This window comes from Anthonomus grandis, chromosome 14, assembly GCF_022605725.1.
Source record: "Anthonomus grandis grandis chromosome 14, icAntGran1.3, whole genome shotgun sequence".
NCBI classification, from domain to species: Eukaryota; Metazoa; Arthropoda; class Insecta; order Coleoptera; family Curculionidae; genus Anthonomus; species Anthonomus grandis.
The window spans coordinates 3,304,055-3,326,645 of NC_065559.1; the positions used below are offsets into that span (position 1 = coordinate 3,304,055).

Genomic DNA, 22,591 nt, shown 5'->3' on the forward strand with positions numbered 1-22,591 from the left:
TGAACTAGTTTGAGTCTTTAAGAATATTTATACAAATTTTCTGAAAATTTCGCTTTTTGTTTCATGAGAATATTCAAATGGGTTTTCAAGATATTAGACTTTAAAGTGAGTAATGGCTTTTAGGGTCATTGTTCTTACAACCCCTTGACAAATAAAGGGCAATCATTGTAAAAGTATTGCCTGGACAGGCTTGAACCCTTATAAATATTTGTTAAGAATACTCTTCTTAATATTTTGATTTTTGTTTCTTAAGAATAGTCCAAGAGCTCTTCGAGATATTGGACTTTGAAGTAAGAAAGGCTTATCAAGGTTAAAAGAGTCGATATTTCTAGAATCTTTTATTAAACTGCCTTGAACTTTTATAAATATTAGTTGAGAATACTTTTCTGAGTATTTCGTTTTTTACTTTATAAAAATACTCAAAGAGGTTTTCGAGATATTGGACTTCAAAGTGAGTAGTGGCTTTCAAGGTCATTGTTCTGAGAGCCCCTTAACATTAAAGGGTGATAATCGTCAAGTTTTTACCTGTACAGGCTTGCACCCTTAAGAACATTTGATGAAAATAATTTTCTGAGTATTTTGCTTTTTGTTTCATTAGAATATTTCAAGAGGTTTTTAAGGTATTGGACTTTAAAGCGAGTAATGGCTTTCAAGTTCATTATCCTTAGACCCCCTTAACAAAAAAAGGGCGATAATCGTCAAGTTTTTACCTATACAGGCTTGCACTTTTAAGAATATTTGATAAGAATAATTATTTGAGTTTTTCGCTTTTTGCTTCATAAGAATAGTCCAAAAGGTTTTCGAGTTATTGGATTTTAAAGTAAGGAAGGGCTGTCAAGGTTAAAAGAGGCGATATTTCTAGAATTTCTTAGTGAACTGGCTTGAAATTTTTAAAAAAGTTTGTTTAAAATACTTTATTGAAAATTTTGCTTTTTGTTTAATAAGAATAGTTCAAGAGGTTTTCGAGATATTAGACTTTAAAGTGAGCAGTGGCTTTCAAGGTCTTTATCCTTAGACCCCAGTAATAAAGAAAGGGCGATAACTGTAAAATTTTTATCTATACAGGCTTAAGCCCTGAAAAACATTTGTTGATGATAATCTTCTGAGCATTTTGCTTTTTGTTTCATAAGAATAGTTCAAGAGCTTTTCGAGATATTGGACTATAAATTGAGTAGTGGCTTTAAAGGTCATTGTACTTAGACTTTCGTAACAAAAAGAGGAAATAAGCGTAAGGTTTTTGCCTAGACAAGCTTGAGCTCTTAAAAGCATTTGTTGAGATTACTCTTCTGAATATTTTGATTTTTGTTTTATAAAGAAAGTCCAAGGAGTTTTCGAGATATTGGACTTTGAAGTAGGTAAAGGTTGTCAATATGAAAAAAGGTCAATATTGTAGAATTTTTTTATAGGATCGCCTTGGATTTTTAAGAAGTTTATTGAGCATACTTTTCTGAGTATTTTGCTTCTTACCTTATAAAAATAGTCCAAGAAGTTTTCAAAATATTGGACTTCAAAGTTAGTAGTGGCTTTCACGGTCATTATACTTAGACTTCTCTGACAAAAATGGGTAATAGTCGCAATGTTTTTACCTATACAAGCTTGAATCCTTAATAATATTTGTTGAAAATACTTTTTTAAGTATTCTGCTTTTTGTTTTATAAGAATAGGGTAATAAGTTTTCGAGATATTGGGCTTCAAAGTTAGTAGTAGCTTTCAAGGTCATTATACTTAGACTTCTTTAAAAAAATGGGTAATAGTCGCAAGGTTTTAACCCGGACAAACTTGAACCCTTAAGAATATTTGTTGAGAATACTTTTTTAAGTATTCTACTTTTTGTTTCATAAGAATAGTGCAACAGGTTTTCGAGATATTGGACTTCAAAGTTAGTAGTGGCTTTCAAGGCCATTATACTTAGGCTTCTTTAACAAAAATGGGTAATAGTCGCAAGGTTTTTACCTGGACAAACTTGAACCCTCAAGAATATTTGTTAAGAATACTTTTTTTAATATTTTACTATTTGTTTCATAAGAATAGTCCAAGGGGTTTTCCAGATATTGAATTTTGAAGTGGATAAAAGCTTTTTAGGTCAAAAGACGAGATATTTCGCGATTTTTTTACTGGACTATTTTAAACCTTTAAGAAAAGTTGTAGGGAATACCTTTCTGAATATTCTGCTTTTTATATAATAAGAATAGACCAAGAGGTTTTCGAGATATTGGACTTTAAAATGAGTAGTGACTTTCAAGGTTATTGCCTTTAGACCCCCTTAACAAAGAAAGGGTGATATTCGTGTAGTTTCTACCTGTACAAGGTTAAACCCTTAATAAGATTTGTTCAGAATAATGTTCTGAGTATTTCACTTTTTTTTTAATAAGAATAGTCCAAGGGGTTTTCCAGATATTGAATTTTAAAGTGGAAAAAAGCTTTTTAGGTCAAAAGACGAGATATTTGGCGATTTTTTTACTAAACTATTTCAAACCTTTAAGAAATGTTGTAGGGAATACCTTTCTGAATATTCTGCTTTTTGGATAATAAGAATAGTCCAAGAGGTTTTCGAGATATTGGACTTCAAAGTGAGTAGTGGCTTTCAAGGTCATTGTCTTTAGACCCTCTTAACAAAAATGGGCGATAATTGTAAAGTTTTTGTCTAAAAAGCTTGAACCTTTAAGGATGCTTATTAAGAATAGTTTTCTGAGTATTTTGCTTTTTATTTCATAAGAATAGTGCAATAAGTTTTCGAGATATTGGACTTTGAAGTGAGTGAGGGCTGTCAAGGTCAAAAGGAGCGATATTTCTGGAATTTTTTATTGGACTAGTTTGAACCCTTAAGAAAATTTGTGCTTTTTTATTTTCTAAGGATACTAAAATGAGTTTTCAAGATATTAATAAACAAAAATAAGGAAACGCAGAAGAAGAAGTGGAAGACGAAGAAGAAGGAAAGAGAATGGCAAACATAATTGCGCTTTCCTTATATAATAAGGAAGGAAACATACATCAGTGGCCAGTATCAAACTGTTGGAAAATACTGAACAGAGCCACTGATAAATGTCTCTGTTCATTATCCTTCAGTGTTCACGCTTCTCCTTTACTCTCTTTCTATGCAAATATGCAAGAGAGATAAGGAGAGCAAGTGAAGAGAAACACCGAAAAAGATGAGTGCAATTTTTTTTATAAATTAGAAAAATAAGAAGTAGAAGAAGAAGAAGACAAAGAAGAAGATGGAGATCAAGGCAGTAGTGAACAAAAAATGTCATTATTTGAGTTTTAATTCCAGGGTAATAGAAGCCGTTGATACTTTCAAAGTTTAATTAACTTTACAAATTCTTACACACATTTTGTCTTCCGTTAGTTTTGTACGTTAGTACGTTAGTACAAAACTAACGGAAACGTTGTTAGTACAAACCAAAAAAAGTGAAAAGAAAGCAGAATAAGAAGAAGAAGAAACGGAAAAAGAAACAGAAGAAGAAGAAGAAGAAGAAGAAGAAGAAGAAGAAGAAGAAGAAGAAGAAGAAGAAGAAGATGAAGAAGAAGAACTAGTAGCAGAAGCATGAGAAAACTAAGCCACTTCCAACTTATAAATAAGAATTCTGACTTACTCTACTTACAATCACACGAAATTAATTAAAAAAATCATTTTTATTTAGTATAAATATTAACAAGACTTATCCCCTATATAAAACAAATATAAGCACAAAAACATTGATTAAACCTATAATAATTAATAACAATAATAATATTAAAGCTTTAGATCCTCTTTATTGCGAGGACTGGCCAACAACGCATCATTGAAGCTACTTATTCAATATTTCGACTGGCTCCCTTTTCCTTGGTACTGCCTCAAGTACTGCAATTGTAAAACTGAGGGAACATAGGAGTCGAGTAAACTTTTAGGTTCCCTTTTGGGCACCGCCTCTTCTTGCGGATAATACGACGTTTGTTGTGAACGGTACTGCTGACTGGTGTGTTTAGGCTTCTTTGGCACCACCGTGGTGTACTTGGCTACCGTGGTGGTGATTGGTGGTAGCTGTTGTACAGCTGTGAAGTACTGCTGCTTTTCCTCTACTGGAATCGCGTTTGATGGCAGGTAGTTGGAGTAGGTGGAAGCTAAAAATGTTTGTGGTGAAAATAGATGTTGACTGTGTAAACGAGCGTCACCTTTTGGTTCAACAACTGATTCCACAGCGGTACTGGGGGCCTGATATTGCACATAATAATACTGAGGTTGCTGAGAGTAGTAGGACTGTTTTCCATCCTGTTGTCCAATAGAGTTATCAGTGACATACTGAATATTGTCGTATTGTGAGTACTGCTGACTGGGTTCTTGATACTGCACGTACTGCTGAGCAGTGTCTGGTTGGATATACGTGTATTCTTGGGCTTGTTGCTGATTTAGGTACTGCTGACTGGTTTGTGAATACTGTTGGGTTTGGTCTGGTGAAACGTATTGAAGAGCAGGTGCTGTTTGGTATAGAGGTTTCTGGTAAGTTGAAGGTTGATTTACTTTAGGTTTCACTTGATAACTCCCTTGAGTATATTGGAGTTTTGGTTTTGATGCTGCGTAAGATGAAGCCGTTCTGTGTGGAATAAATCCGAATTTTGTTGGAGATGATAGTTGCGCATTTGGAGCCTGTAAATTGGATTTTATTAATAAGAGAGATATTTTGCAATGTATATATATCTTCAAATATGCCTGGTCCTTAAGCATTATTAACTTCGTCTATGTTGTAAATGCTAATGATGGAAATCAATGAACTATTGAGAAAAAAAGAAAAATTCCTTGTATTTTTGTACGTAGAGAAAAACAGAAATACAAATAGATGCTCCTCTGTTAAAATGCAAATAGAAGCCAGTTGACGTGCAGGAAATCAAATAAAGTTCCTATGACGTCAAAATAGACATTTTATTAAAAAAATGTCGAGGTCGAAGGAGGGTCATGCGTTGACGTGTGGCAAAAAATATATACCCTGCAAAAAGAAAATACATTTGGCTGACGTAGAGAAAGACAGAAACCATTAGTGTGACAGGTTGAAAAAGCTGTTTAAAATTATTAAAAATGACGTCAAGGCATAGTGAAGGAGGGTGAGTTGACGTGTATCAAAAACACCCTAAAACGATAACGAAGAAAATAATTAAAGTTAAATAAAATAAAGAGAGACAAAACGATATCAGTAACTACAAACCCAGCATGATTAGTGTAAGCATGAAGAAACCAGTACAGCAAATCAAACGTACATAGATTCCAATGATGATTAAAGATAAAGCATAAAGATAGAGATCATAAGTCAGTACTAGTGTTAAACTGACGAAGAGGGTTGAGCTGACGTAGTGCAAAACAAACTTTTCTATTGCTGACCTATTGATCTAATAGCACTTTTCATCAGACATTCAGATTTAAGACACTTAACCTAAAATGATTTACAGATTCTCCCTTTACAGCTCACTCAAACCCCTTCAACATAATCAACACTTACCTTCTTTGTTTGAGGGTGCGTAATAGACTTACTAATACCACTTAAGTCCCTTTCAATGTCCTCCAAAGTAGTTCTTTGCCCTTTGTAAGTGTTCGCATGTACTGCTACCAGTAGGCAACCAAGTACACTCAATACTTTCATCTGTAAAATAATTATTATTCATATGTAAAGTCAATTGTCATCAATTTTCACTTTTTTTTTCTATCGTATGAACTCATTAGAGAAAGTGGTCTTATTATTTTAATAACGCATGCACAAACGTCATGGTCCATGGTCTTTTATTACCACCGATGGGTGGACCCTGAATGTTTAAATGGTTTTTACTTTCTTGCTTAATGAATGATTGTTTCATTGTCGGTCTGATGGTTTTTTGAGATAAATGTATAAAATGTGTATAAGAAAATTGAATATCGTTTTTTTGGCCAAATTTTTATTTTTATAGAATTTGCGTTTTATTTATAAATTGTTTATGAAATTTATTGATTTTGTTAATTTTAATGAGATTAATTAATTTGTTAATTTTATTTAAATTATTGAATTAATAATTTTGGTGGTAATGGAATGATAACATAGTAAACGTTGTATATATAAATAAATGTATGTCCATTTATACGCTATTGATGAATGATCTTGACATTAAAAATATATTATTTAAATTTTTTAGTTTGCTAAATTTAATTCAAAATCTAAAATCATTAATATTTTCATTATTTTTTCCATATGTATCTTTTTACATAAATTTCCTCCTTTTTTAGTTTAAATAAAATAAATATTTTTATTTGAATTTTATATTCTAAAGCTTTAATATTAAAAAATTACAATTTCTAAATTTTTTATTTTTAAAGATTTTTTTTGTCATATTCCGAGCTCTCTTTTTTTTAATGTAGATATACAAAAAAAAACTTAATTAAATTAATAAATTAAACAAAATTCATATGATTTAATTTTTTTTATATTATTTATAACGCTTTCTGTGATTTTTAAGGACTTTAATATCTATTGTTTTTTTAATATTATTATAAGAAATTTTTTGTTTATTTTTTTATCTGTTAATTAATTGGGTACATTTGAACTTTTTTTTTTGTTGTAAAATCTCTAATTAATTCATTTAAAATGTTTTAAGGTTTTGAATCTTAGTATTCAAATGCTACTGTCTGTTTATTTATTTTTAAAACATTAAACGTTTAATAATTTATAAAATGTTTTTAAAAATATATATATAAATCAATCATAAATAGTTTGTTAAAGTTAACACATAATTTTAACATTAAAAAATTAAATGCTTATAAAATTAATGTATTGCATATAAAATTAAATTATTAATTAATAATAAAAATATATCTACAAGTTTGGATTATCAAATAATATCAATAAATATTTGATGAATGAAAAAATACTTTTTCACACTTTTAATGATAACAGTAAAAGGAATAAAAATCAAACAACTTGTGAAAATTTAATTTCCTAAAAATAACATGATTTAAGTATAATCCTAAATGTATTTAAATATGCTTCAAAAATTTAATATTTTTCTAATTAAAAATTAAATTTTGCCATTTTTAATTAATTTTAAATGAAAGCATATAAACAAACTATAATTTTGAGGCGTCTATAGAATTAAAGTTTAAGAATTAAGAAATCAAAAGAGCTGAGAATAATTTAAAAAAAGCTATGAATAAATGCATCATTACATATTCAAAATAAATAAATTACTTGTTCAACAAATATAAAAAATTAAATTTAAATATTTCTGTATAGTAATTTAAAAATTAAAGAATTTAGGGAAAAGATTATTATTCATTATATTTAAAATGAAAATAAAGGATTATTTAGGTAAAAAACCAAACAGGGAGAATATAATAAAAATAAAATGTTAGAAAATCAAACAAATATTTTAAAATCTAACATTTTTTTTATAATTAAAATTAAGAAACTATGCTGATTTAAAAAAAAATTAAATAATATATAAAATTCTTATCACATAAAAATAATAAAACTAATGTTAATTTATATTATTTATTTGTATTAAAAAAAAATAAATATATTTTAAAGAATTTTAAAATTCCTCGTGATTTTACTTTAATTTAAAATTAAAAACTAAGACTTTTAATAATAAATTATAATTAAATTAAGGTTTATAGTTCTTTAATATTATATGGTTCCAAAAAGTAATTATATTAATCAATAAACACTATGTATTATACATTATATTATTTTATTGAAATTATTTTTTTTTATATCAGCATAAAAATATGTTTTTTAATATTTTTATAATTTGATTTACATTGTTTTTCCAATTAACATCAAGGCCATGATACCAAATAAATAAACTTTTTTCCTAAGTATATTCATTAATTACTATATGCAAATATTAAACTTTTATCCTAAATATGCCTTATTTCTCGCATAAGTAATTAATTTATATAAAATAATTATTGATTTCAGTTTTTAAGCTTTAATATCTAATCTTCTAATTTGTCTTATTTTATTTATTTTTTCATATATTGAGATCTTTGAGGCTAATAATTGAAAAAAAAAATTTAATGAATAAATTTAATTTTATAAATTTATTCATTAAATAATTTATTATATAATTATAATAATAATGAATATCCTTCTTCTTAGAGTTTTTGATTTTTAAATTATCCAATGAATATACACTGGCCGGCACAAAATTCCGCCACCCTGAAATATTGGCCAAGTTTGATGTTTTATAAATTTTTAATTTTTTATCAGATCCTCACGATTTTACCATCAGTTTTTAGATACGTTTGTTGTGATTTTTTGAAATCATTTTGTAAAGTAGCATTTTTCGATTAGGCTATATTATACAGGAGTAAAACAAACTGTTGTTTTTTCTCGTAATTTCAAAAGACCCTGTACAAAATGATTTTAAAAAATCACAACAAATATATCTAAAAACTGATAGCAAAATCGTGAGGATCTGATAAAAAATAAAAAATTTATAAAACATCAAACTTGGCCAATATTTTAGGGTGGCGGAATTTTGTGCCGGCGTGTATATTAATCTTTTACTTTTTTATATTTTTTATTATTTTTGGAATCAGTAATTAATTTATTTCCAGTACTATTATTATATATTATAATTATTTAAACTATTTATGATTTATAGAATAAATATTTAAAGTATTCAAAATGTTTAGAGTTTCAAATTTTTAATTAATTTTGAATATGTATGTTCATTTATGTTTCTGATATTCTGATATTTGAATTTTTTTCCTCACATTCTGAGCTCTTTTAAACGATTTTTTTAATTAAAATTTTTGTATTTTTATGATAATTATTTAAACTTTTTTGACATGTAGAATAAATTAATAAAGTATTTAAAATGTGTTAAATTTGAATTTTTATTTTTTTAAATTTTGCTACTTCATAAATTATTAACTCTATAGAGGCTTAAAAATAATTATTTATTTAAATTTTTTATGATATTTCATTAATTTCCTTTAAAATTAATTAAAAATAGCCAAATTTAGTTTTAGGTTAAAAAAATATTCGACATTCTTTAATATTTTAAAAAACATTTATGATAAGTTTGTTATTTAGGTTTATTAGTACTCTTACTGATGAAAATATGTTATTGAATTACGTGTATAAAACTTATTATTATTGTTATATGTGTTTGTTTTTTTTTTAATAATCTGATGCCCTTAAAACAAAAATTTATTTAAAAAAATTAAAAAATTTAACAATGTTTATATTTATCAGTGATTTAATTGTTATTTGTAATATTTTAATTTTATAAGCTTTTAGTTTTTAAATATCAAAATACGTTTTTTTTTATTAATAATTGTTGATGGCTGAGTTCACTTTTTAATTTTAGCTTCAGATTAAAATTCATATATTTTTAAAAACTTAAAAATATTCTAATAAATAATTAAAAGTTTGATGGTTCTAAATTAAAGAAACTTTATATATAGATAAATAAATTTAGTTACAGATTCTCTTTTATTAATTTTGATGTGACAGATTTAGATTTTTTTTAAATAATTGTAAATAAAATTTTTTAATTATTTATTTTTTCCTAGATGCTATTTTCTTTAATTAATTTTTTACCAATATTTTTGATAGATAAATTAAAGTAAAATATAAGGGTCCAAAAAATCTAAGGTAATTTAAAGTAAAATATATATGACCTATTTAAGTAATTTTATCTTAAGTTATTATTAATTAAATAAGTTTTAAATTATAACAGTACTTGAAATGTTTTTTTTTTTAAATTTAGAATTTTTATTTTTTCAAGTTATTTGACCAATAACGATTTAAAAAAATGACGCATACAAGATAATAAATATATACAAAAAAATTTGGATTTATTTCTTAAGACAAAAAATTAAATTATAATATATTATATATAATTTAATTCCCAAAAGATAGCAAATTATGTATATTTTAAAGACTCGAAATACGCGATTTTAAATTTTCCTTTTTGATATTTCATGATATTTTAAAAATTGAAAATCCTTTTATACTTTATTTTATTTTAGTTAAAAAAAATACATATTTTTTGCATCTCAAGTAATGATAACCCATTAAATAAATTACACTAATAATAAATAAAAACATACAAATAATTACATAATATTAAATTCCTTATTAAAAAAAAAACAACTTTTCAATTCATACCCATCAAACAAGTCAATGATCAACAATTATTTCTTAATGAATTCCATTAATAATTCCGCCTTTCAAAACGGATTCACTCTTACACCCATCTTTGACCATTTTAATTGACGGTTGGTCATTCGAACTGATTGTTACATTTTTCATTTTATAAATTGATCACTGATGACTCGACCACTTTTATTACTCCTTAATTATTAAGTTACTTTCGCTTTAGATTAACGGATTTTGATGAGAGAGAGAGATACAGTAGAAAGAAGCCAACATTCCTCCAATTCTTGTCTTAAGTATTATAAATAGATTTTCTTATCTGGATGTATATAGGAAAAAGGACGGAATTTCGAACATCTAATGAATGACACAGTCAAAAGCCTTGCACAGGTCATAGAAAACGTTACTAATTATTTACGATTTAGTCTGGATCTTGAGTTATTGCTTAATTTTTCTACATTTTGATTAATGAGATCTATAAAAAGGACTATCCTTGACTAACTTTGAAGGTAAGAGATAGATTAAGTCTTTAATTTAAATAGATAAGACCACAGTTACTGCCAATAAATGGACCCCTAGAAAAGAATGAAAGAGTTTATAAGAACCTCATTTATTCAATTTTTCAAATTTTCACCATTGAACTAATAATTTAACAAACTATCAACACATGAAAAAACAAAAAACACTTTCTCTATAATCTATCAAAGTAAACCTTGTTACATTATCAATAAACAATTAACAAAAGTGCACTGTTATGTTAAGACAACGGAAACCGATGTGCGATAAGTGTGTTTCGCTCGAACGAACCTTTCTTCTGGTTTCCATTTTTTTTGTGGTTGTTAATTTGATCAACTTCCGTCTTATGAATAAATGTTTTGTGAATATACCTACGTCTTGTTATGTGTGTTTTGTATAGACCACTTTTACTTTTACGTTGTCCTGGGGTAAAGGAAATGAAGGATATTTGATGGTTACTAGTTAGTTAAGATAATGATTTAAGTTGAATTCTTTTTTGATCGAACTGGTTGAATAGGAAAATTAATTAATTGATTGATTGATTCCAGGCAGTTAAGAAATCAATATGGCATCCTTTTGGACTGTTTTTAAAACATGCCTGATCTGTTTTAAGGCTTTCAACTGCCTGGAAGAAATTCTCCATTTATAGTCTTTTCAACTGTTTGGAAAAATCAACATAAAGAACTTCTTACAGGCAGTTAAAGATGATGAAATAGTAATCTAGTGACAGTCTGAACGTAACTGTTTCCTAAGTATAAGTAGTTAATAATAGTCTTTAGGCATATAATCAGGACAATCCTGATTTGTTTTTATGGCTTTCAACTGTCTAAAAGAAATTTTCCATTTTTGTTCTTTTCAACTGCTTGAAACAATAAAAATTGTAAATTTCTTCCAGGCAGTTGAAAGTCATAAAAAGAAGTCACATTTATAGTACGTACTTTTTTGTTGAAAGTGCACTTTTTACTTACGTCTATAGTATGTAATATATCTGTTAAAGTCCTTTTTGGATTGTTTTTAGAACATTCCTGATTTGTTTTAAGGCTTTCAACTGCCTGGAAGAAATTCTCTATTTATAGTATTTTCAACAGTTCGGAAAAATCAACATAAAGAACTTCTTACAGGCAGTTGAAGATGATGAAATAGTAATCTAGGGACAGTCTGAATGCAACTGTTTCCTAAGTATAAATAGTTGATAATAGTCTTTAGGCATACAATCAGAACAATCCTGATTTCTTTTTATGACTTTCAACTGTCTAAAAGAAATTTTTCATTTTTATTCTTTTCATCTGCTTGAAACAATAAAAATTGAAAATTTCTTCCAGGCAGTTGAAAGTCATAAAAAGAAGTCACATTTATAGTACGTACTTTTTTGTTGAAAGTGCACTTTTTACTTACGTCTATAGTAAGTAATATATCTGTTAAAGTCCTTTTTGGACTGTTTTTAGAACAATCCTGATTATTTTTCATGACTTTCAACTGCCTGGAAGAAATTTTTATTTCTTCTATTTGTCTTCTGGATTGTTCTAAAAACAGTCCAAAAAAGGACTTTAACAGATGTATTACTTACGTATGTAAAAAGTGCACTTTCAATAAAAAAGTAGGTATTGTAAATGTGATTTCTTTTTAAAACTTGCAAGTGCCTGGAAGAAATTTTCAATTTTTATTATTTCAAGCAGTTGACAAAAATAAAAATGTAAAATATCTCTTAGACAGCTGAAAGTCATTAAAAGAAATCAGGATTATTCTAAAAACAGTCCAAAAAGGACTTTAACAGACGTATTCCTTACTATAGACGAATATAAAAAGTGCACTTTCAACAAAAAGGTACGTACTGTAAATGTGATTTCTTTTTATAACTTTCAAGTGCCTGGAAGAAATTCTTAATTTTTATTATTTCAAACAGTTGAAAAGAATAAAAATGGAAAATTTCTTTTGAATTTTAAAATCCTTATTTTGTTGTATAAATTAATTTTGGTATTTAAATAAACTATAAAAAAACCTAAATATATTTATATCAATTAAAAAGTTTTTTTTAAGGATATTTCTAAAATGTTTTTTAATTTTATTAATTCATAGTGCTTTTTTGTAATATAAAAAATTTAAAGTCCTGCATGAAGAAAAAATGTCAAAATTTCAAAAAGTCAAATTTTAAACTTGAATTATCTAATATTGTACTTACAAAAAAAAATAATTTATTAAAGTGCTATTTTAATTTTTTATAATTTGACAAATATACATATTTTTTTTCAATTTAAATTAAATATATTTATTTTTTATTATATTCTTATAATAAAAAATAAACTGAACGTTATGATATTCTTCATTAAAAAAAAAACGTTACCGTTTTAATTATTTTTACACTTTTATTTATTTTACAATTATTTGGACAATTTCATATTAAAAAAGAAAAATGAATTGAGATCATTTAACCTTCATCACAAATATGTTCTTCGCTAATTCTAAACTATTAGTAGTTAATTTTGGCTAAAAAAATAAGATAAAAAAATAGACAAAAAATAAAACATAAAAACTTTACTTTTTGCTATTTTAAGCAAATAAATAAATAAAAATATAATTTTTAAAATAATAATATACATTTTTTTATTTTGATAATAAAAAATATAAATTTTTTTTATTTTGATGATTTTTTATGGGTATCAATTTCAAATGAATTAAGTTTACAAATAATTGCTATTTTTAATATAATTAAAACAATAAATAAATAAAAAACATGCAAATCTAGTTAAACAATAATTTTTCGATATAATTAAATAAGCAAAATTAAACACAAAATTCTAAGGATTCATTTTAAAATTAATTTTCTGATTAATAAAGTGAGTATTTAATTTTTGTCAAAATTTTACTTTTAATGATCCTAATTCTTACATTAATTTTTTTATTAAACATTCTGAATATTTGAATAGAATAAGAATAATATATAAAAATAAGAACTAAATATTACATCTTTTGTATAACCGCTACAACTTTTGTAATTTCTTAGTAAAATCTCTATTATAAAAAGAAAAATAAATAAAGATCATTTAATCTTTATAACAAATATTTCATTTATTTATACTTTTTTTTTAATTTAAACTTATCACCAGATGACTTTTTCATGCTTAAAAAAATAAAAACTAAATTTTCTGCTATTTTAAACAAATAAATAATTAAATAATGTTATCCAGTGGATAAATATACGAAAACCTTTGAAATAAAAGAAAATTATGCATATATGTATATTTTTTAATCGTAATCATCTTCTATAGTTATTACTATAAAATTAATTGAGTTTACCAAAGGTTGTTTTTTCAAGATAATCAAAAAAGAATAATTAAAAAAAAACATGTTAATGTATTTGAAAAACATTATATCACATTAAATTCAACACTGCAAAAGTTTTACTTCAAAACCAGAAAACGTTGATTTTTTGAATAAAAACAAATTTAATTTATATCAAAACTTGACTTTTAAAATGTTAATTTTTTCAAGTTTAGATTTTTCGGTATTTACCTAAACATGCTATTTGAAAAGTATTCAACAATTTTTTGACTATCAATTAAAGAATAAAGAAATAAATTAAAAATAAACGTATTGGGATGATTGGAAAAATTCTAAGATGTTTATGGTGTTTCCTAATTAATGTTTTTATATATTTTATAAATATAAGGGCGAAACTAAGAAAAGAAATAATAATAAAGAAATTATTTCCTAAATAACATTTATTTTGCGTCTTCCATAACCCCCAAATTATATCTAAAGATCACATTATTAGGCAAATAATATAAATTACTTTCTACATAAGACATTCTTCTCTCATTTTTTTTCAAATTAAAAAATAAACACACAAACTTACCTTAATAATTAGAGACAAAATACACCCGGAGAAATAAGTGTAACGAATGCAAAGAAGGTATTGGTAAATAGTACTGGCCCAACAACAAATTTAAAATGTTAATTAAATAGTTATAAGTAATTATATTAATAAAAACAATAAAATACTATAAAACGTGTATAAAATTTTTTTAAATAATTTGTTTCTTATATTTTGTTATATAACTAAGTGGATCATTTAGTTTAAAAGTAGAACTGAAAACTTTGAACATTTGTAATAAGTTTTTTTTATTCCAAATATTTTATTTTGTTAGTTCAAAACTTGTAATAGATGATGATGACCAAAATTTAAAAAATATACTATTTTAAATTAAATGATAGGTAAATGAATAAATAAAGGAAAGAAAACATTGTAAATAAAAACATATATATTTTCTATTACTTTAGTTACCCTTAATGGGTATAAATAAAATAGATCTATTTAAAAAATCATATTTTTTAACACAATTTTAATAAACCAACTTAAATAAATAGAAAAATTAAAAAAATAGAAAAACAAACATAACAATTTAATTAAAAGAAAATTTGTGCTATTTAATTAATTAAAGAAAAGTAAAGACAAAGTTTTATTTTAAAACAGTAATTAAATAAGGAGAAAATTTTGGTCCATATTTTAACAATATTTTTTTTATTTAAAGCTTTTCATATTTGTATAAACAAAAATAAAAACATCAATTGGAAAATGAATTATTAAAAAAATGGGATTGTAGGGATATTTGTTTCAGACAATAAGAAATACTTTAAATTTTTGTGCTGGACAAAATGCTTGGAACTTTTTATAAAAGATGTATTTTATAGACTGCCTCTTTGACACACCAGTGTGCAAGTGGGTTCTTTTTATTTATTTTATTTTGTGTTACCATGGGAAAAGGCAAGGCCTATTCCAGCGACATTCGCCAAAGAATTTTAGATTTTTACAATCAGGGTGTTAGGCAGCGTAATATTGCTCAAAGACTAAACGTTCCAAAGAACATCGTGTCACGGATAATTAAGAAATATCGTATATTTGGAAATGTTGCACCAGGTAAAAGCACTGAAAGACCTAATGCCACGACTGCCCCTGTAGTTAGGCGAATTTTAAATATTTCCCAGAATGACCCATTTTTGTCATCCTTCAAAATTTTACAAAAATTAAATGAAGGTGAGCCTTCCAATATCTCTGCAAGAACGGTAAGAAGGCGATTGTGCTCTGGTGAACTTAACAGCTACAGACCTGCTAATAAACCTTTGCTGCGAAAGAAAAATATCAAGTTACGCTATTCAGTGACGTATCTAAGTTCAATCTGTTTTCCAGTGATGGAATACATAGTATGGGGATGCTTTTCTTGGTATGGTACTGGGCCAATACATAAAATTGTGGAGAAAATGGATCGATGTATGTATCGGGATATTTTGCGAAATATAATGGAGCCTTACACATTAGAGTCTATGCCAGTAAATTTTGTATTCCAGCATGATAACGATCCAAAACATTCGTCAAAATTGGTAAAAGAATGGTTGGATCAAGAAAAGATCACAGTTTTAAAGTAGCCGGCCCAGAGTCCGGACTTAAACCCGATATGGGAACAGCTGGATCGCAAAATTCGGGCATCTGGAACAGTCAAAAATGCTGATGAACTATTTCATAAGCTTGTTGAAGCCTGGACTCACATTGACAGACAATTAATACTAGTTTTTCGTGTACAACAACTTTATAAAAGAAAATAAAATACTAATTAAAAGGCACACAAAATATAATGAATTTTTAAAAGTTCTAACTATTATGGCCAATCTAGGGCCAATACTGTATTTATATATTATATGTACATTTTTTATATTTTTAATTTTACTTTTTTAATATTTTTAAATGACATGAAAGTTTCGATTTTTTTGATATATTTTTTTTAAATTTGTTAATTCTTATATGTGTCTTTTAATTTCCTAGGTAAAAACATTTAAATCGTTTAATCCTATGTATAACTTTTTTTTTATATAAAATTCTTGGTTTTCAATAAACAACAATAAAAACTTTGAAGTTTTTTTAATATTATATATTATAGTGTTTCTTTGCATTAGAAAAAGCTCAATATATGACAAAAAATTAAACTAAATTTCACATTCATGTTTTTCCAGTTAGAGTTTTCCTATACTCGTAAATTCTTACCACAGAGAGTATTTTTATAAAGTATTATTTTTAACTTTTCATAATTAAATACCTTTTTTTTAATTTTAAATCAAGTACCTATATTTTCTATATTTTAATTTAAAAATTAAACTGAGCAATTAGATCTTTGCATAAAAAAATCTTTCTTGCTCTTTTCGTCAGTTTTTTTATTTATATTCTTTTATTTCTTTTATAATTGCTAACACAAAATTATTATGAATATATTATTTAATTTTAATTACAAATTTTTTATTTTGTTTGTTTTTATATGGAGTAAAACGCGACGTTTGACAATTTTACTGTGTTATGTGTATTTTAATCATTTTTATTATTTGTTATGTTTGAAGCACGTTTACTGAATAAATATATTATTATTATTAATAATTTAAAATTTTTAATAGATAATTTTGCCAACGGTAAAATAAATAAATAAAAATATAAATTATAAATTAAGAAAGAAAATAAATAAATTTAATCGAAAAATATTTTCCTGCACCTCATATTCCCTCATGTTCGCAATTATATTAATTTATAACTACTTTGTAAAATTATTTTGAAATAAATAGTATTTTGTTATTATTATTATTATTATTGTTATGAAAATCTAAATTTTTAATTATTGTCATCTTTTATGGCCATTAATATAAAATAAATTTAATTTATACAAGTTATTTTTTTCAGTACAGTTTAATAAAAAAAAACACAAAAAATAAATAAATTTAGTTGAAACAAATTTTTTCGATATAAATAAATAAAGAAAATTAAATTAAATATCGAAAAAGTTTTATTTAAAAAAGAAATGTTGATTTTCTAAGTAAAACAGAAAAAAGTTTTTGGTATTTAAATTAATATTTTATTTGAAGAATAAAACCCTATATTTGTTACTATTAATTAAAACATCAATAAATTAATAAAAAAGAACTTAATTATAAAAAAAAACATGTGGGAATACTTTAGATCATGTTCATGGTGTTTCCTTGCTTTAGAAACTTTAAGGTTCTATTATATACTTCATTAATCTAATTAATTAATCTATATACTTTATTAATTTTTCTCAATTAGGATAGAAACTAAGAAGGGTAGTAATAATTTTAAAAAATCCTAAATAACATCTACTTTCTCTCTTTTATAACCCTTAAATTATACTCAAAAACCACATTTTTTCCCACATTCTATTCTAAATTAAAAATTAAATAAAAAAATAAACACACAAACTTACCTTAATAGTTAAAAACAAAATACACCCGGAGAAACAAGTGTAACGAATGCGAAGAAGGTATTGGTAAACAGTACTGGCCCAACAACGAATTTAAAAGCTTTCACAAGGTGAAGGTGTAAGTATGAGCTCGCATCGAGTCATCATTTGCCCTACCTTACATTACGATTTTCGTATGTAGTCTGTATGTAGTGATCATCACAAAAAAACAGTTATGATGTCATATAATACACTTTACTGATCTTTGGGACCACTCTAATCGTATAATGCCGGAATTAGAATTTTTGTTGATAGGTAATGAGTAAGTATTAAATTTAATAAGAAGCAATGATACACTCACTTAAAAAAAGCATATTATGTTGCATAGTGATCAGAAAGCAAATTTGTATAGAATGAGGATGATAAAAACCACTAAAATGCAATTTAAAAGTACCATAAGAACCCATAAATTTCATAAAATAACTACCAGCATAAAATGTCTTGCAATAGATTAAATATAGAAATGGCATTGCCATTAGGTACATATAATTTAATAATGTACTTAAAAGGAGTGCCATATATAAACATCCATTTTACCAATAACTCTTAGAAAAGTGGTTTAAAATAAATTACAGGAAAAGGAAGACATTTAAAATCACGCAATTTCACGTTGAATAAGATTTTCACGATATATTCAGCGATTTTATTTATAATTCAATTCGTGCAAACTAAAATTTATTAGTAGGTGCACGAATATGCAAAAAGGAAAAAGTGGGCTATTTCGATAAAAATTGTTTTAAGGAATTAATATAGTATGATCTCTACATCTTGGGTCTCAAGATCTTAATCAACTGAAGTTTATTTTACGATTTTAGCTTATAGTGAACAAAAGTTATCAACCATAAACCGCAAGCTCCACTTACTAAGAGTCTGCTGACGTGAGTCAAAATTCAAATGGCTATAACTCATGAAACCTTAACCCAATTATGTTAATAACAGTTAAATACCTTTGCATATTATTTATTCTTTAACTCTGGTAATACTACTTGGACAATTATTAACTACGAAAAAAGATATGACAAATTTTTGTGTCATCACTTCTTCGAAATGAACCTCTTGTCCAACACCTAAGATATCTTTAATGCAATCGAGTTTAAAGCTTCATAAGTTATTATCAATATGGTAGTACAAGTCATTCTCAATCATACAAATTCTACTTTAAGAGTTTAGCTTGAGTGGATCAAAAGTTATCAACCAAATACTCCGAGGCTGACCTAGCAAGGGTCTGCTGACCTGAAGCAAAATTGAATATGGCGTAACTCATGAACAGTTAGTCCAATCACTATGATTTAAACGGAAATTGATAGATATTGACTTACACTTTAATTTAGCGTATGATAGTCTTGCCTCTAGGTCTATCAGGAAAAAAGATATAAGCATTTTTTGTGTCCACCAATGACTTGTCTAGGTTCTCAGGGACACAGTGAAACCACAATACTTTAACTGTGATTCTTGACTAAGAAATGTAATGTTAGAGTGAAATTCAATGTGGAGTTAAGGTTAAACCTCTTTCACGATCGTTTTAACTAATTATAATTAGCCTTTTAACTCCCAACCGTAAATGATTGATAATAAACTGGAGTTGCAAATTATTAAGCAGAGTGATCGGGAACATGAATTTTCCACAATATATATTTTTAAATAGTTCACATAATATATTATAAAAGTAATATTTATTTTAATTTTGGAAAATATATAACTAAAGCTTCAGAGACATTTTCCATAAATCTCTGAAACTCACTTGCAACTTAAATTAAGTTAGTCAAATTGAATCATCATCTTTAGGCATCTTAAATGAGTAAATTATGAAGATATCGTTCCTTAGCCCCTTAAGCGAGCCTTCTTTAGCACGTGAACATATTAATGATCATAAAAATGGTTGGTTATGATTTGCTTGGGGCGACTACTTTAAACAAGTGGTTCGGAAGTCTTAAAACCCATTTGTTAGCCTTAAGGTACTTAAGGAAAATAGTCGATGGTGTTTATTGACTCTTTAATCTGAAATTCACGTTGACAAGGCATAATTACTTGAAAAGGGTATTAAAGGATTGTGTTCATTGCATTTAAATTGAGGTATTAATTATAGATGGAATATGTATTTTTTTCAGGTAGTTGAAGACGTTTTTAGTCAATAGAATTAATTTTCAATTTTTTTCCAGTTAGTTTCAAGTATTTTTTTTTTTTGATACAGCTGCCTGGAAGAAATAAGTGAATATTTTATTTTCAATTTAGTACATAATTACTTCTGCATAAATATGTTTATATAATATATACCAGGTAATTGGATTATTACAGATATTCTGATTGGTTTTGTGGTGATAAATAAGGCTTTTTAGATACTTACTTTTAGGCAAAACCATACTTTTCAATTTTTACAGGAAGGTGAATATTTTTTTTTTTAATTTTTAGGGAGCTATCAGTAGTAGGAATAAATTAATAAATACTTTCCCATTTTGGCAATTTTCTGTTTCCATTGGAATAATGAAGCTTCTTAGGTACTTAAATCATTATTTTTGATTAGGATGTTATAAAGATATTTTAAGATTTTCCATATTTTTTCCAAGCAGTTGATTTTTTACTTCAGAACAATCAATTTTTTTTTTTTAATTCTAGGGCTCAACAACCTGGATAAATACATTCATTATTTTTGTTAATTACAGGCAGTTAAACAATGAATTTTCATTAATTCTAGGCCTCAATTGCCTGGAAAAATTTACTTCTTTTTTCAATCGAGGAATTTTTTAGATCAATTAAGTTTATTTGTAATTTCCACCAGAAAATCAGTAGTATACAAGAAATAAATGATCTTGCTTCATATAGCCTCTCTTGTTATAAAAATGTATGTTAAAGGATAATTTTTTTATTTATTCCAGGTACTTGGAATATCTATTTCCTAGTACCTGGAAAAAATTCAATTTTTTTTTATTATCTCAGGATTAGCCAGAACAAAAATAGTTTGAGCAGTTTCCATTCTTTTCCTAATAAAGCATTTATTGGAATTATATGAATAAGTTTATCGTATCCAATTAAGTTATGCATTACACTAAAAACTAATTTATTAATTTTTTTTTGTTCTGCAAAGGTATTATTAGGATTTTTCCTATTTTCAACTGCCTGGAAGAAGCAAATAATTTTTTTGTTATATTTAAGTCAATAGAAAAATAGAAGATTTTTTTATCAGTTGAAAATCGATAAATGGGCAGTTTTAAGGCACTTGAATTATAAAGTTGAATATCTTTTAGTAGTATTCTTTTTTTATCTATTCCTGAAAATAACTCTTCTTTATCTAAAGGATATTTTTCAAATTAGCGTAGCACTAGGATTCGTTCTCTCGATAGTCTTTATTTCCAGTATTTTCGCAAAAAAAATATAATTTCTAAAATTAAAATTGTTAGTATAAAAAACAAGCATTTTTAATTATTTTCATACTCGAAAAATGCTAGACCTCAAACTTAAATAAAAAGTTCACAATACTAAATTTGTCAGCCAATTCGAAAGAATCAAAACAACTTAAATGGTTACAGATTTAGACAATGTGCAGTTTCCATTAGAGCAAATTTCCAGTTAGTGCAATCAATGATGAGTCTTAGTAACTTAAATGAAGATTTTTTTACGAAATTAATAATTTCAAGATAGGACTAATTGTTTATTTATTCCAGGCAGTTGAAGTCCCTTTCTTCAACTGCCTAGAAGAAAACAATAAATTTTTTTTTGTTTTATGGATTAGCCAGTTTAATATATATATGTGTTTGTCATACCCTATTAAGTTATGCATTGCCTTAACAAAAAATTACTTTTTTATTAATTTTTTCTTTTATAATTATTATTTTTCGTCTATGCAAATTATTTTCGTAATTTTCAAAATATCAATTGTTTTTGTTTTTGGACAAACATCGGTTTAATATGACGCAAGTACGTTATAGAAAAGTTATGGAATGTAATGTTTGTACAGGGTATTATATCTATTTATTTTATTATTATTTTTTAGCTTTAGATTTATTTAAATATGTCAAATTAATTATTTTTTTTTGTCTTTTGTATTGTTTTGTATAAATTTTTATGTACACATTATGTGTTTGTAATTTTTTGGAATTATCATTTTTTTCCTCAACGTTTTACAAAACAAACATACCTTAAAAATGAACCAGATACATTTGAAAATTTATGCATGTCCTCTCCGAATAATTTGACTGGACACCTATTGTAAGGTTTTTCAAAATACAGACAAGATTTTGAAAAAAAAATTTAGTAATTTTAATTTTTAACGTTTTGTACGTTCATATTTCAGGAAGTTGACCAGATACAGTTTTAAAAATTTGTACATATGTTTCCTGGACAACTTGAGTGGATACATATGTCAGCGTTTTCCAAAATATGTAGACATCTGAACTGTCTGAAAAAAAATATTTGAAAAAGAAACGATTCCCAGAAATTTCCTAAAACCTCCATAACTCAAAAAGTGCACATTTTGTGTATGAGAAGAAATTCGGTTCGAATGAATTGTGACTGTTTTTTACCGATTTTTGCGTTTTTATTATTAAAAAAAAATTAATAAACATAATAAAAAGCTTTGATCACCTATTTAAGTAAAATATTTTTTTTTGGTAATTTTAGATTAATTCAAAGCCTATGATAAGGCAAAATTTCCTCTACAAATAAATGAACTAAATCACAGCTTTCTGG

At 25.8% G+C, this 22,591-nt stretch overlaps 1 protein-coding gene across 1 annotated transcript; it reads right to left on the minus strand.

The window, feature by feature from the left end:
- Positions 1 to 3,614: 3,614 nt before the first annotated feature.
- LOC126744344 (vacuolar protein-sorting-associated protein 36-like) lies at positions 3,615 to 17,972 on the minus strand. The gene is made up of 4 exons (XM_050451721.1): positions 17,873 to 17,972; positions 5,469 to 5,609; positions 4,153 to 4,624; positions 3,615 to 4,101 (listed from the first exon to the last, which is right to left on the minus strand). Exons 2-4 carry the CDS (start codon positions 5,607 to 5,609, stop codon positions 3,797 to 3,799), a joined length of 918 nt encoding a protein of 305 aa, XP_050307678.1. The 5' UTR covers positions 17,873 to 17,972; the 3' UTR covers positions 3,615 to 3,796.
- Positions 17,973 to 22,591: the final 4,619 nt, after the last annotated feature.

Excerpts from the sequence above, each read along its gene's own strand:
- LOC126744344 (XM_050451721.1), bottom strand. The coding sequence starts at position 5,609 with ATGAAAGTATTGAGTGTACTTGGTTGCCTACTGGTAGCAGTACATGCG. Across the intron at positions 4,625-5,468 it reads CGCACCCTCAAACAAAGAAG|GCTCCAAATGCGCAACTATC; the intron begins GTAAGTGTTGAT and ends TCCAATTTACAG. Across the intron at positions 4,102-4,152 it reads ATCAGTTGTTGAACCAAAAG|CTTCCACCTACTCCAACTAC; the intron begins GTGACGCTCGTT and ends AAACATTTTTAG.